Genomic DNA, 16,087 nt, shown 5'->3' on the forward strand with positions numbered 1-16,087 from the left:
AATTATTATATATTCTTTATAAAATCCTGAAAGTGACCCAATATCTTCACAAACACATCCTAATGTCCTGAGACTCAAATGAATTGTTCATGAGAGTCTGTATCAGTCAGAAGCTGGAGCTGAGGAGGGTTTAGTTGAGCCTCATTAGCACAGAATAAATCAATGTCCTGAAAACACCTTATTTAAACTCTATTAAATACTTGTTTACTGAGGTGTTAACACAAACACACACTCAGCGGTGGTTTACCTGGCGAAGCCGACGCCTCTGCTCATGCCGCAGGCATCTCGCAATATCCGTGTGGAGATCACATGACCGAAGGGTCGAAGCACCGCCTCCAGCTCCTGTTCATCCATAGAGACGGGCAGATTAGACAGGTACAGGTTAGTGGGGTCCTGCTCCTGCTGCTACAGACACACAGACACACACAGATCATTCATGAGACTTAAGTTTGAAAGATTACAATTTATCAAACATAATGTGGTTTTGTTGCATTGTATGATTCACAAAATCATGCATGATGACAAATATTTGATTGTGTCAGTAGTGTGAGAACATGAACATGTGTGTAACTGTGTGAGAATGTGAGTTTGTGATGAAGGATCAGGGTTCGACTCACACTGACAGACCAACACACACTAATAAACACTAATAAACAGCACTGAGAGACACTGACAGCAGGCTGACAGCACATAAAGCTCCTCTGTCACGTTAATGTCCTTTAATAGTGAGTCAAACACGCTTCACTGCCATGGAGTAAATTACACTGCCACTGAAGCCTGTGTGTGTGTGTGTGTGTGTGTGTGTGTGTGTGTGTGTGTGTGTGTGTGTGTGTGTGTGTGTGTGTGTGTGTGTGTGTGTGAGAGTACAGCTGAATATTGCAGTAAGCAACGCCGGGGCTAGTTGTCACAGGTCTGTCTCTTAGAAACTTGATGGTCAATTATGCAAATGCTTGTTTTCTCTAGAAGTAGTTTAATATATTGGCTTCAAATACCTGATACAATACATACAATTATAATAAAATTAACATTTTAATTTAATAATTTAATAAATATACAAAAGTTTGAAATAATAATTAAGATTTGTTAATGTCTCTAAGCAATCTCTTCTGCTCATCAAGGCTGCATGTATTTCATAAAAAATACAGTTATGTTGTGAATTATTATTACAATTTAAAGCTTTAAAGTATGTGAACATTTTTGTAAAATGTAATTTATTCCTGTGATCTAAGCTGAATTTTCAGCATCATCAAAAACATGTACATATTAAAAAAAAAAAAAATTACAAACCCGAATCCAAAAAATTTGGGACACTGTATAAATTGTGAATAAAAAAGGAATGCAATAATTCACAAATCTCATTAACTTATATTTTATTCACAATATAATATAGATAACATATCAAATGTTGAAAGTGAGATATTTTGAAATGTCATGCCAAATATTGTCTCATTTTGGATTTCATGAGAGCTACACATTCCAAAAAAGTTGGGACAGGTAGCAATAAGAGGCCGGAAAAGTTAAATGTACATATAAGGAACAGCTGGAGGACCAATTTGCAACTTATTAGGTCAATTGGAAACATGATTGGGTATAAAAAGAGCCTCTCAGAGTGGCAGTGTCTCTCAGAAGTCAAGATGGGCAGAGGATCACCAATTCCCCCCAATGCTGCAGCATAGTTGAAAATAGTGGAGCAATATCAGAAAGGAGTTTCTCACAGAAAATTTGCAAAGAATTTGAAGTTATCATCATCTACAGTGCATAATATCATCCAAAGATTCAGAGAATCTGGAACAATCTCTGTGCGTAAGGGTCAAGGCCGGAAAACCACACTGGATCTTCGGGCCCTTAGACGGCACTGCATCACATACAGGAATGCTACTGTAATGGAAATCACGACATGGGCTCAGGAATACTTCCAGAAAACATTTTCGGTGAACACAATCCACCGTGCCATTCGCCGTTGCCGGCTAAAACTCTATAGGTCAAAAAAGAAGCCGTATCTAAACACGATCCAGAAGCGCAGGCGTTTTCTCTGGGCCAAGGCTCATTTAAAATGGACTGTGGCAAAGTGGAAAACTGTTCTGTGGTCAGACGAATCAAAATTTAAGTTTTTTTGGAAAAATGGGACGCCAAGGACAACCCAAGTTGTCATCAGCGCTCAGTTCAGAAGCCTGCATCTCTGATGGTATGGGGTTGCATGAGTGCGTGTGGCATGGGCAGCTTACACATCTGGAAAGGCACCATCAATGCTGAAAGGTATATCCAAGTTCTAGAACAACATATGCTCCCATCCAGACGTCGTCTCTTTCAGGGAAGACCTTGCATTTTCCAACATGACAATGCCAGACCACATACTGCATCAGTTACAACATCATGGCTGCGTAGAAGAAGGATCCGGGTACTGAAACGGCCAGCCTGCAGTCCAGATCTTTCACCCATAGAAAACATTTGTCGCATCATAAAGAGGAAGATGCGACAAAGAAGACCTAAGACAGTTGAGCAACTAGAAGCCTGTATTAGACAAGAATGGGACAACATTCCTATTCCTAAACTTGAGCAACTTGTCTCCTCAGTCCCCAGACGTTTGCAGACTGTTATAAAAAGAAGAGGGGATGCCACACAGTGGTAAACATGACCTTGTCCCAAATTTTTTGAGATGTGTTGATGCCATGAAATTTAAAATCAACTTATTTTTCCCTTAAAATGATACATTTTCTCAGTTTAAACATTCGATATGTCATCTATGTTGTATTCTGAATAAAATATTGAAATTTGAAACTTCCACATCATTGCATTCTGTTTTTATTCACAATTTGTACAGTGTCCCAACTTTTTTTGAATCGGGTTTGTAATTCAAGAAATATAATTTAAATACTTTAGGAATTACATATAATATAGATCATTAATATTATTAAATAATATATTATAATTAGTTTATTTAATTAATAAAAATATATGAATGAAAATTATTTAATATAATAAAATATAATTAATATTAATTTATTTATATATATATATATATATATATATATATATATATATATATATATATATATATATATATATATATATATATATTCATTAATTTATATGAAGTGTGGACTAAAAAGTGTGACATGTTGTACTACATCTGTCACACGTGTGTTATGGTCCTTCTAACCCATGAAGCCACACACACACACACACACACACACACACAGAATGTTTATTGTACTGTATGTATTCATATGCATGTGCAAGTGTATGTGTGTGTCCATCTCCGTCTGTGTCTGGCATGTACATATTCAATGTGTTTCATGTTTTGGAAGGATTGCACAGGAAACAGACGTGCCTGGCAGTGTGTGTGTGTGTGTGTGTTTCATCCTGTTGTGTAAACAAACATAAACACACACTTGGACTCCACACATATGGTCTTCCCGACGCTCTGATTATTGTGGGAAACCCGTTCTGTGCACGTTTGTTGTTTAATATGCCTTTAGAAATTAGACAAATAATGAGTCTGATCATGTGACCAGCGACTCAGATCTCGATCACAGCTTAACAAAGCGGTTAAGATCCCACGTTTCATATCCTCTCATCCTGTCTGTATCAAACGCTCCATGTTCTCAATATCCTCTTCTGTACACACCATGTTTAGAAAACTTCCTTTATAGCCTTAGATTAGACCTTCAGTTTCCCAGAAGCCCCTGCTGCTGTAACTACACTAATAAGAATCAGGCGGCAACAGTTAATTGGAGAGATGAAGCATGAGAGACATGTCTGCTTCTCTGGCATTTCTTCTTACAGCAGACAGCAAAGTTTCCTCACATGTTTCTCCTGAGAAAAACATCTGGTGTTTTTTGAAACGTGGTGTTTTTAATTATTTTTTGTTATGTTTCAATTAGTGTCTCTTCAGCTTATACAACAATTTTATTTGAGTTAAAGTTTATTTTATTTAAAGTAACAAACAATCACTGTGTTCAAATATGCCTACTTCCATACTATATAGATATAAAAAAGTCCATACAAAAAGTCCCCGGATGACCTACTACCTCTGATAATATTCTGAAGTGTGCATTTGATGGACTCTTTACTATCCCATGAGGCCATGGGAGAGGATTTGTGAATGTCAGTGAAGCAATGCCACAGGTCACATGACAGTGACAAATTTCATTCATACTACACACACAAATACTATCTAGAACATACTTTTTTAATCTAGTACCAACTATACAGTATGTGATTTCAGACGCAGTGCATCTTTCAGAGCCTGTTATAACTCCTCCCACTCATCCCATAAACAGCTGTTTCCACGGCAACGGTGTGTGTTTATGTATACATGTGAAATTATATGTTTGTGTGTGTTCTCTAGAGGTCTGTTCAGTGCATGTCAACAACAGGCAGAATACATTTACTCAAAAACATTATCATAAACATTAATATGCAAAAATAACCCACACAAAAACTGCCATCGTAAGCATCTAAATCATCATTACTACAGTAAAACTATGAGATCTCCCTCAAATAGACACTTTCACAGTCTTTCAGTCTTTTTATGGCAGCGCAAGTCTTACAATCAATGCAAAATACACATGTATACTTTAGTTTAGTATCTCACGATACTTGCTGATTGTTCACAGTGTGCTCGATGATGCATAATTCACACAAAGCTTCATGGGAATAGCGTGGATACAAATCTGTTTTCCTATGGAAAACACGGCCTAATGAGCAGCGGATCTTCCTGGCAATTCAGGTGAGTGGGGATATTTACATTTGATTAGCATCTCATTATCATTAGATTAGCGAACTGATAGCGAGAAACTTAACTGAAGAAATATTGCAGGAAACAAAAGTGAAATATCAATATTTAAGCTAACGTGAAACCAAAACTGACTCAGTCTACGTGTGTGTTCCTGCTGCTACTGTGAGTGATTTATCAGAAAGTTATTCTAAACAAAAATTACAATAACTTTCTCCAGCTCTGAACAACTTTCCTTTTCCGCTGATGCCATCTGGCTCAGATCTGGAACAGACGGTAAGTTTTGAAGGGCAATGAGAGGGAGTTGTGATACCAGAGGAGAGAGATGCATTATGGGATTGGGTTCTCCTGCCTCGCTGCTCTAATTACAGATCAATCTCAGTCTGAGTTCAGAAACACACTCTCTGAATCATCTTAATAGAGGGTTTCTGCAGAGATTTTTTTAATTAAATGTACATTCATATTTATGCATTTATCCAAAGAGACTTCAATTTCAAACAAAAACAATTCATCAAAGAACCAGTAATTTTCATAATGCACAATGCCAAGGTTTATTTGACAACTAGATTAGGAAGCGCGCTAGAGATGAGGAGAAATTTTCTTGCTTTGTATTTCCAAAAATACTTATGAATATTCATATCTTTTTTTCTTAAGAGATCAAATTCTTCAAAAGTCAATAATGTTTTTTTTTTTATATTTTTTTATGATCTGCACAAATAAAATTACCATATATCCCTGCAGAACAAACCTAAAAAATCTCAAAATAAATCATGTATTGCAGATTCTGTTACTTAATTAAACATTCAACAGAAAAACAGTCACAGCATCCTAATTCGCCTACTTATACTATGCTCTATCGAAGAAAAAGTACATATTTTGTGTAGCAGAAGAGTAGGCAAGTTTTAAGACAACTAAGTGCGTCAATTATGACAAAGTAGTATAAGTGCATCCTGTCAGCGTTTAAACTGGTCTGTCACAGTTAAAATCCTCCACATTCAACTTAACGTATCTTTATAAAAGTTCACAATGCTGTTGCAGATGAAATATAATGTGGATAACATTCAATAAACATGTTTTCATTTCAACATGTTAGATACTGATTATTAATCAATCAAACACCTTTATCTAAACCTCTCTACTTAACCATCAGTCTATCCACCATGTTTGTAGTTTAACAGGTTTTATTTGTAGTTTGTAGTTCTAATTGAATCTTTGTGTAATGCGCAATGGGCTGTGGGTAATATTAGCATGGATCTGCACTTCAGATCCTAACCAGATAAAGTAGCTACTGTAACTTTGAAATACAATTTCGGACACACTAACTCTAATTTTGCATAATATTTAGACATATTGTATGCAAATTGGGATGTAGCAAATTCTAGACAATATTTGCATGTGCAGTGAAGTACCAATACATACAAATTAGGTTGACTGATAGATTTAGATTTTGTGCATTAAATGGGACTTTACATTATAAACAAGCCCAAAATACACCAGGACTCTTATTTTGAAATGTCTATGCATTAAAGATGTGGGAGAGAAAATATGCTTCTTACAGCTATCTACAACATATATAAATGTAAACATGATCATAATTCATCAATAATAAATCAATCGTTTGGCATAAATGTGTGTTATTTACTGAGCTGCTGAAACCGCAAACCTATATACTGCATTTTTACTTTGAAATATACATTTATTTACTTAAATAATAAGGAAAATTAGGCCATATAGCATTTCCTGTTTTTCCATCCCCAAATTTATTATGCCATTTAAGATGTTTAAATTCATATGTATTTTACACCCTTAAATCTGATCAAACCGAACGAGTTTTTAAGAAGCTGCAGGAACTTTGTGACTGTGTTTACATGCACCGGTTTCTATCAGACGGCAGATTCAGAATGAATCAGATCTGTTTACATACATTACAAACTAAACCTCTGTGCGTTTGATGAGAAGCTTGAGTCCTGTCAGTGAAGAGACACTGTGAGAATGAGAGCTGCATTTAGAGACACATCACCTGATTCTGTGTGTGTGTCTGAGAAACAGAGGAAAGAATCTGTTAGACCAACTAATTAACACCCGACTCAACTGTCAAACAGTAACGAGAGAGACAGAAAGTGCAGATTTTATAAAGCTCACAAAGGAGGAAAGTCATAGCACAATAGCAAACCACAATCATCCAATCAATTCCCTACAGACAAAGTCAAGCCTCGTCCTACATTTGTTCTTGTTTGCAAAGCATTTCACTCTGACAGACGCCACAATAGAGAAGAAAAGACTAGTGCAACTTCTGTTTCTGAGGGACAAAACATCATGAGGAAAAACAGATAAATATGTCAAAACGACACTGTGTTCATGTTATACTACTATCAGTTCACTCCTGGGAATCGAACCCATGACCTTCGTGTTGGTGCATGAAACATTCATATTTTTAAACACATCAAATGTCTGTTTGAAAGTGCAGAAGATAAAACAGCTCATAAAATCTTTAGTTACAGCCGTGAGGATGATGAAGGGATGAAGATGTCTTACCTTTGCCATCTGCGCTTGCACACCGGAGGCCTTCAGAGACAAAACAGCCTTCTGTGCCGCTGCCGGACAGTCGAAGTCCACGAAACCATAACCTACAGACACAGCAGAGCGTTAATGTGAAGTCACATGACCGACATCAAGTCTTAAACAGGAAGAGACCATCTGACTGACATGTAAAGCAACAGTTCACTGATTCTGATCAATCACGAAACATTCTAATATTCCCAAAAATACTTCTTAAGAGTGTTTGTATATTTTTTCTTAAGATTATTCGAGTTTAAATACTTGAAAATCTTTGTAAATCATCGTAAATAACTTCTTAAAGTGGATGGCATTCAACTTGTCTTATCTTTTTTTGTTAAGACTTTTTAAGATTTTTTTTAAGACCTGCACAAGCAAATGTTAAGACTTAAACAATAATTCTTAAGATAAAACCCAATTTAAATTCTTGAAAATAAAAATCATTGTAAATAACTTTTTAAAGTGACGCAATGTGTCATAAATGTTACAGTGGTAAGATATTTCATTTGTTTATTGGGTTGTTTATTTGAGTTAATTGTTGTGATCATTACACCTAGCTACTTTACAAGGTTTAATTAGTTAACATTAGTTAATGCACTAACTAACAATGAGTAATATATACAATATATGCAATGTTCATACAATCAGATATTTCTAAAAATCTTAAGTACATTCAGATAAAAAAAATCTTAATTTCTAAAATATTTTTAAGAACATCCTATTTTTTCTGAAAAAGAAAATGACATCCTAAGATAATTTTTTTTTTGAACATTTCTTACTTTCTTATGAATATTTATGCATATGGCCGCTCTCATTTGTGCTGAATGCTGCCAAAAATTGTCATAATTATAGTGTAAAATTAAAAATGAGGTCCCTATTTGACTCATTTTTGTAGAGTTGTTACTGAACTTCAAATTAAAAAATAAATAAAAAAAATAAAAAATAAAAAAATCACATTAAGCATAATTAATCATGACCAATCATTGCTAGCTAGTGTGATGTGTTGATTTTTGATGCTTAATTGCAACAATTAATTTGAAATAACCCAATAAATTAATCACAAAAAAAGGAGATTTTTTCCCCCAAAATCTTGCATTCTTCTTAAGAACATTCTTAAGAAGTATTTTTGGAAAATATGGATAATATAAAAAGTGCGAGGATGCGGATTTGCCGCTCTATAATGTGACATGACGCCTCAGTTCTAGTGAAGCAGCAGCCTGAACTGATCAAAACTGAACAGTTACAGCGCAAAATAAACATGAATTAACAACTAAAGGTATGTTAAAATATACAGATCAACTTATCTAAATCCATATCATGTTTTGTGTAATCAAGCTCAATCATTGTTTCATAGGCAGAAAAGACGTTAATAAAATGCTGGTAAACAACAAACGTAACGTCACATTTACCTCAGAACAAACCTATTCATCATGACCATAAACTCGTTAGTCAGCAAGAAAAATGAACTCTAGAGAGGAGCATTTAGCTTAATATATTCACCATATTACATAGCCTATTAATTATATTTTTTAATGTTCTTTAATAACATATAATGCATGTTTGAATAAATCAATTTGATAGCCAATTTAAATGTTTATATTTCAAAAAACGAATTGGAGTAGAAATCATTTTAAAGTTAGTACTACCAACTTTATTATTATAAAAATTTCCTTAAGTGTAATTTAAGTTTGTATACATTTAAGTTAATTTTAACCTACAATATTAATGTAGTACCAACTGATTCCCATGTATATTTTACAGCATTAGTTGAGAGATTTGTTTTTTCGTGAGAAAATGTGCCATGTGCTGTACACTCTAAAAACTAATTCAGGTGACCTTTAGTCATTACTTAAATATATATATTGTTGTGAAATAAAAAATCAAGTTCTGAAATGCTGTTAGACTTTTTACTTGTAATTGTTATTTTATTGAGCTTGCATGACACACAAATTATGCCTATTGATTCAATATACTATCATGACTTGTCATAGTTTAACATTTTCAGTTGATCAAAAATGTATTTAATTTTAAGTTCTGTTAATGTAAAATACAATATGATGACGTGTAAACGTGTTTCACTGTTTTGAGTTGTATGAACACTTCTTTTAATTTAGACGAACTTAAGTTAAGTGAAACTGGGCTAGGATTTATATTTCCCATCATGCTTTGCCAATGGCACTTGAAAGGGAGAGTAAATGCTAAAATGAAGTGCTATATAATGTTTTTTGCACAAGATTACTGGTAAGGGAGATTTAGCAGTAATTAGTGTTTTGTTATGCTAATTTAGAAGAGTTTCTGTTAATGTGGGTTTTTGGAGATTTACCATCATGGTGCTTAGTACGTTCATGTAACTTAGAAATGCATCTTATTGTGTCCAAAACCTTGCGTCTTCACCTTACTTAAAACATTATGTTGGATCAACTTAAATAGTTGCATCATGTTGACAATTAAGTTCATGTTACTTAGAAATGTGTTTTTATTGCGGCAAAAAAACGTCTTCACCTTACTTACAACATTATGTTGGATCAACTCAAAATATTGCTTTGAATTAATGTAATTCTCCCAATTGGCTTAGGTTAAAAATTCTAGTGGAAAACGTAAACATATTTTTTATGTTTTATTTTTTAGAGTCTACCTGATATACAGTATATCCAAAATAACTGATATTGAAACAAAATGCATAACTATGATGACAAGAAATTCTGCAAAACAGAAAGTGATACAGGGTGATATTGTGACATAGTGATAAGCCTAATCTTTCCATTATTGTTAACAATAGTTGCACACTTAAATGTGCATAGAAAATTGACAGCCGGGAACACGATCACGGGAAGATTTGCTTAGGGCCCCCAATAACCTAAACACGCCACTGCCTGATCCTCGAGCGCATCATGTCTAAAGAAGCAGTCAAACTTTGTGAAGCTGCGCTCAGGAAAACCCAGACTAACTAAACGCGCTTTCCATTATCTGATCACCTTTAACCAAGAGGCGTTCGAGAAACACCTGAAGACCCTCGGGAATCATCTCGCATTAAACCCTTCATACGCTCGTCTCCTTGGCAACAACCCTTCGTTTTCTGCTCCGACTTCACTTTCCTCCTTCGCGTTCCCCAATTTTCCTGACCTCATCCATCAGCGAGCCGAGAGGAAACCCGCAAACCTGATTAATGAGTTATGAGATATTTATGAGCGATCGCTCTTTCCCACAATCCCTCACTGGTCCTTTATTTTCCGTCACACCTTCATTCTCAGGGCTGTATCAGCAGATAAGGGTCACACTGGTGTTAATTAAAATTTCATGGCAGATTAAATGCGTACACACACACACACACACCCGCGCACATATGCACGGTCTTTGGATTAAAGCCGTCAGCGGCAGCCCGTTATCCAGGAGAGATGAAGGTTTAATTAGAGAGGAAGTAGGTTATAAGACCCTCTTCACACATCAAATCCTCAAATCCTTCCTCATGGACACACTAGGGAAAAAATAATATGAGTGGAAAGCTTTAAGAGTTATAGAAGGGCTAGATTACCCTACAAAGAGTACTGTAGGGGTGTCCTCGACTACGGATTTACATAGTCGAATCCGATTGCCTATATTCGACTGATAGTCGAAAAATTAAAGTAAGGCCTATAGCCTACCCGCGGCTTAAGACAACTGTTATTTTCTTTCACGCACAGCACAGAGAAACATCTTTCTAATAAACCGACCAAACTGCCTGTCAAGTGATAGACGAAACTGACAATGATTTTATCTTTTTTAAACAAATGAAAGGCAACGTGGATAAATATTCACAGCCACGATGTACAGAACACCACTCAAAGATATAGAAGAAAATGAATAAAACATTTTGGATCAATAAACTTTAAAATATATATATTATAACTGCAGAAAGGCCACACTGCAGATAGATATACATTTCATATGTCGGCAAATCAAATTAAATCGGCTAAATTGTCTGTGAGAGCAAGCGTTAACTAATCTACAGCGCAACATTGATGCACCAAAACAAAAAATGAAATTAATTAAATTATAATTATTTAATCAAACATTAATTTACAGAATTGAATTAGAACAAAATATACTGTTCTAATAAAAAAAGCCTACACTCTAAAAAATGCTGTTAAAAACAACCCAAGTTGGGTTGAAAATGGACAAACCCAGCAATTGGGTTGTTTTAACCCAGCGGTTGGGTTAAATGTTAGCCCAACCTGCTGGGTAGTTTTATTTAAACCAACTATTATTTAAAAATTGCTATATGGCTAGCTTAAAATGAACCCAAAATAGTTGGGAAATGAAAAACCAGATGCAATTAGAGACAACAGTAATAGACAAAAGGTGAATGTTTATTAATACGCTTTAATATTTTATTAATATAAATTTATTAATAAGCAATTTAATAAATGTTTATTGTTTAATAATTATTCATTGAACATTAATAAATGTTCATTTCCAACATACTTTGGGTTAATTTTAATTAAGCAATACAGTAATTTTCAAACAATAGTTGAGTTAAATAAAACTACCCAGCAGATTGAGCAAACATTTAACCCAACCACTGAGTTAAAACAACCCAATTGCTGGGTTTGTACGTTTTCAACCCAACTTGGGTTGTTTTTAACCCAGCATTTTTTAGAGTGTAATTAAAAAAATGAAATATGATCAAGTCAAACTGCAAAATGCCTGAAGTGCAGGGGAACATGTTCAAAACACAAGCCACAAATAGTTAAATTAGATGAGGGATCAATAATTAAATTAAAATTAAAGAAATTATTAAAATAACGAAAGTATAGCTAGAATTGTCAGCTTGTCTTTTTAACTGCAGAGACAATAAACGCTAAACTGGATTGGCAGTCTTTTTAGCTAAACACTAACAGCATCCAAAAATCAAATTACATCCGGCTGAAATAGTTTGAAATCGCTTGTAGCTACCCTACCTACTAGTCAGCTCGTTGGCCAGCAGAAGCGCGCCGCAGTGTTTGTTGTTGTTGGCACAACTTGCATCATAAGTTTTTTTGATCATGTGAGATTGGTAGTCGAATCAGGCTCCTCCTATCTGAGATTCGAATCGTCGACTATTCAGGGTCACCCCTAGAGTACTGTATCATATTTGATACGCAAAAGACTGTAAATGATCAAAACTTCACTGATAAACCTGTCGCACACAATCTCCTCCAGTCATTCTGTCTCTGATTGATAGTTTAGACTCTTTTATCAAGTAAAAGTCTTTTAGTATAATTATACAAACGTCCTCCTTCAGCTCGTGCATCATGTCTTTCTGCTGTCAAATCTCTGCTGATTTTATCAAGTAAATGCAAGAATAACTTTGATATTGTTAGCATTATTTCAACTGGAATGAAGCAGGTTTATTAGAAAAATCATCAAATATGATCATCAGGCTTTTGAGGAAGGTTTATTTGTTCATGTCTCAATCACTGCATTGCATTGCATTATATTATATGTTTAAAAACTACAGAGCTTTGATCATAACACTAAGCATTTAAATATCATCTTACTAAGGCATATTATTGTAAGATATTGATATTATTATGCATTTTATGTCAGTATCTGCTGTACTGTTATAAAGATCTCATTCATTTACATCAAAAGTTCATCACTTTTTGTCCATATAAATATCAGCATCTGCGCCAAACTGCATGTTTTCTCAGTTTGTGCCTCTGAATAAACTTGTTTTTTCTCACTATATCAGATGATATGAGCCATAAAAGCCTGATAGATCAAATATGATTCAAATGCAAAACATAAAACACATATCCAAACAGTGCAAATAATTTCAGTTATTCAATTTTTATTTTCAAATATTGCAAATATTATTCGCAGACTGCGAAGACAAACACTAAAAGAACTCTTATGATGAAAGTTTCACAAACCCTGATGATAAAAAGCAGACAAAATGAACATTAACAGAAGTGTAGAATGACTTAGAAGTTGATATATTCAGGTATAATAAACCAGTAAATAGTATAAAATGGGTGTCGTGATGTGTTCAAACAAGGGCACATCATAAAAACTCAAAATTCATGCTGCGAGATGTTGAATAAACAACTAAAACATCACTTTAATAGTGTAACTGACCGATGAACAACTAATAGACATCTATAACTGCACAAACTATCATTCTCCTCCTTACACATAACAGAGACTTACAGATGCAGATGAGAAGTGAAGCTCATAATGAGACTATAATGAGATTTAGGCAATAAACTTTCCCTCATGTTTATGCAATACTTCGCTCAAATTAATGCAGAATAATGAAAAGTGCATTTAAACGCGAGTGAAGAGGCTTGCTGTGTCATGCAAACTTTACTGCAAAAGTTTGTGCTCTTTTCACTTGAGTTTGTGTTCCTCGTGTGATCTGTGCGTGTCTTGTGAACATCTTACTCTGATTATGGGAAATAATCACATTATTGGTGCTCAAAAACGAATTAAAGCTAAAACAACCAAAAATCATCTAGATAAACAAGTCCACCAATCAGTAGTTGACCATCCCTAGAGCGACGGCCACATAATCTGTTTAACATTATATAATAAAAATATAAAAACAGTCGTGTACCTTTACACTGGTTTGTGTTCTTGTCCAGGATGGCCTTAGTAGATACGATTTTCCCATATCTGTGAGGATAGAAATGACAAACATTATCAGACATTGATAAAACATCAATCCAAGAACATTGTGAGTATTTTTATAGTTTACACTTGCACATTCACAACTTAGGGTGAGATTAGGGTTTGTTTGTGTAGCTGCAGTTCTCACAGGCGTCTCGTTTTCCTGCTTTATTTGCACATTTAACCAGAACTTTTATGCATTTAGCAGAAACTTCAAGCAACTTACAATTTTATTACTCTCTTGAAATCATTTATGGTGTTAATAAAGCTTTTTTTCACCCAAAACAGTCAGAAGTTAGTTATTCGTGATGATTTCTACAACTGCACTGGCTGTTTTTGCAGCTGTATCTTGTAATCACAATCCTGTTTGAGTCTGAATCTCTTTCACATGCACACTAAATGTTGTGTATTGTAAATACGTCTGTATAGCTTGTGTAGTTCAGTCAGAATGTGAGTGTGAACTTGTGAACTCAGCGTGTGTGTGTATATAAATAAACTCAACAGTGTCAGTGTGTTTCAGTCTGTCATCTTTTCTCCAGCAGGGATAATTGTGCCATTTCCCACAGCACTGGAAACACTGTTAACAGCACAATGTGTGTGTGTGTGTGTGTGTGTGTGTGTGTGTGTGTGTGTGTGTGTGTGTGTGTGTGTGAGAGAGAGAGAGAGAGAGAGAGAGAGAGAGTGTAACCTTTTAAAGTAGGAATGAAATCCAAACTGACCCTATTTATTTTCTTTATGTATGTCACTGGTCTTATTGTGAATGATTTATATGTTCTATATATACAAACCCGATTCCAAAAAAGTTGGGACACTGTACAAATTGTGAATAAAAACAGAATGCAATGATGTGGAAGTTTCAAATTTCAATATTTTATTCAGAATACAACATAGATGACATATCGAATGTTTAAACTGAGAAAATGTATCATTTTAAGGGAAAAATAAGTTGATTTTAAATTTCATGGCATCAACACATCTCAAAAAATGGCCATGTTTACCACTGTGTGGCATCCCCTCTTCTTTTTATAACAGTCTGCAAATGTCTGGGGACTGAGGAGACAAGTTGCTCAAGTTTAGGAATAGGAATGTTGTTCCATTCTTGTCTAATACAGGCTTTTAGTTGCTCAACTGTCTTAGGTCTGGACTGCAGGCTGGCCATTTCAGTATCAGGATCCTTCTTCTACGCAGCCATGATGTTGTAATTGATGCAGTATGTGGTCTGGCATTGTCATGTTGGAAAATGCAAGGTCTTTCCTGAAAGAGACGACGTCTGGATGGGAGCACATGTTGTTCTAGAACTTGGATATACCTTTCAGCATTGATGGTGCCTTTCCAGATGTGTAAGCTGCCCATGCCACACGCACTCATGCCACCCCATACCATCAGAGATGCAGGCTTCTGAACTGAGCGCTGATAACAACTTGGGTTGTCCTTGTCCTCTTTAGTCCGGATGACATGGCATCCCAGTTTTCCAAAAAGACCTTCAAATTTTGATTCATCTGACCACAGAACAGTTTTCCACTTTGTCACAGTCCATTTTAAATGAGCCTTGGCCCAGAGAAAACGCCTGCGCTTCTGGATCATGTTTAGATACGGCTTCTTTTTTGACCTATAGAGTTTTAGCCGGCAACGGCGAATGGCACGGTGGATTGTGTTCATTGACAATGTTTTCTGGAAGTATTCCTGAGCCCATGTTGTGATTTCCATTACAGTAGCATTCCTGTATGTGATGCAGTGCCGTCTAAGGGCCCGAAGATCCAGTATGGTTTTCCGGCCTTGACCCTTACGCACAGAGATTGTTCCAGATTCTCTGAATCTTTGGATGATATTATGCACTGTAGTTGATGATAACTTCAAACTCTTTGCAATTTTTCTCTGAGAAACTCCTTTCTGATATTGCTCCACTATTTTTGGCCACAGCATTGGGGGAATTGGTGATCCTCTGCCCATCTTGACTTCTGAGAGACACTGCCACTCTGAGAGGCTCTTTTTATACCCAATCATGTTGCCAATTGACCTAATAAGTTGCAAATTGGTCCTCCAGCTGTTCCTTATATGTACATTTAACTTTTCCAGCCTCTTATTGCTACCTGTCCCAACTTTTTTGGAATGTGTAGCTCTCATGAAATCCAAAATGAGCCAATATTTGGCATGACATTTCAAAAA

General features: G+C 35.3%; 1 protein-coding gene across 4 annotated transcripts in view; it reads right to left on the bottom strand.

Moving 5' to 3' along the window:
* The window catches only part of LOC137037236 (RNA-binding motif, single-stranded-interacting protein 3-like), a 42,989-nt gene that overhangs the window by 13,723 nt on the left and 13,179 nt on the right, over positions 1-16,087 (bottom strand). For 2 of the 4 annotated variants that reach the window (XM_067411059.1, XM_067411057.1), the window contains 3 exons: positions 13,869-13,927; positions 7,274-7,365; positions 248-405 (listed from right to left, as the gene is read on the bottom strand). In XM_067411059.1, coding sequence (XP_067267160.1) covers positions 248-405; positions 7,274-7,365; positions 13,869-13,927 — 309 coding nt within the window. The remainder of the gene's footprint in view (positions 1-247; positions 406-7,273; positions 7,366-13,868; positions 13,928-16,087) is intronic. The other 2 variants (XM_067411060.1, XM_067411058.1) reach the window with 2 other exon arrangements.

Source organism: Chanodichthys erythropterus, chromosome 15, assembly GCF_024489055.1.
Source record: "Chanodichthys erythropterus isolate Z2021 chromosome 15, ASM2448905v1, whole genome shotgun sequence".
NCBI classification, from domain to species: domain Eukaryota; kingdom Metazoa; phylum Chordata; class Actinopteri; order Cypriniformes; family Xenocyprididae; genus Chanodichthys; species Chanodichthys erythropterus.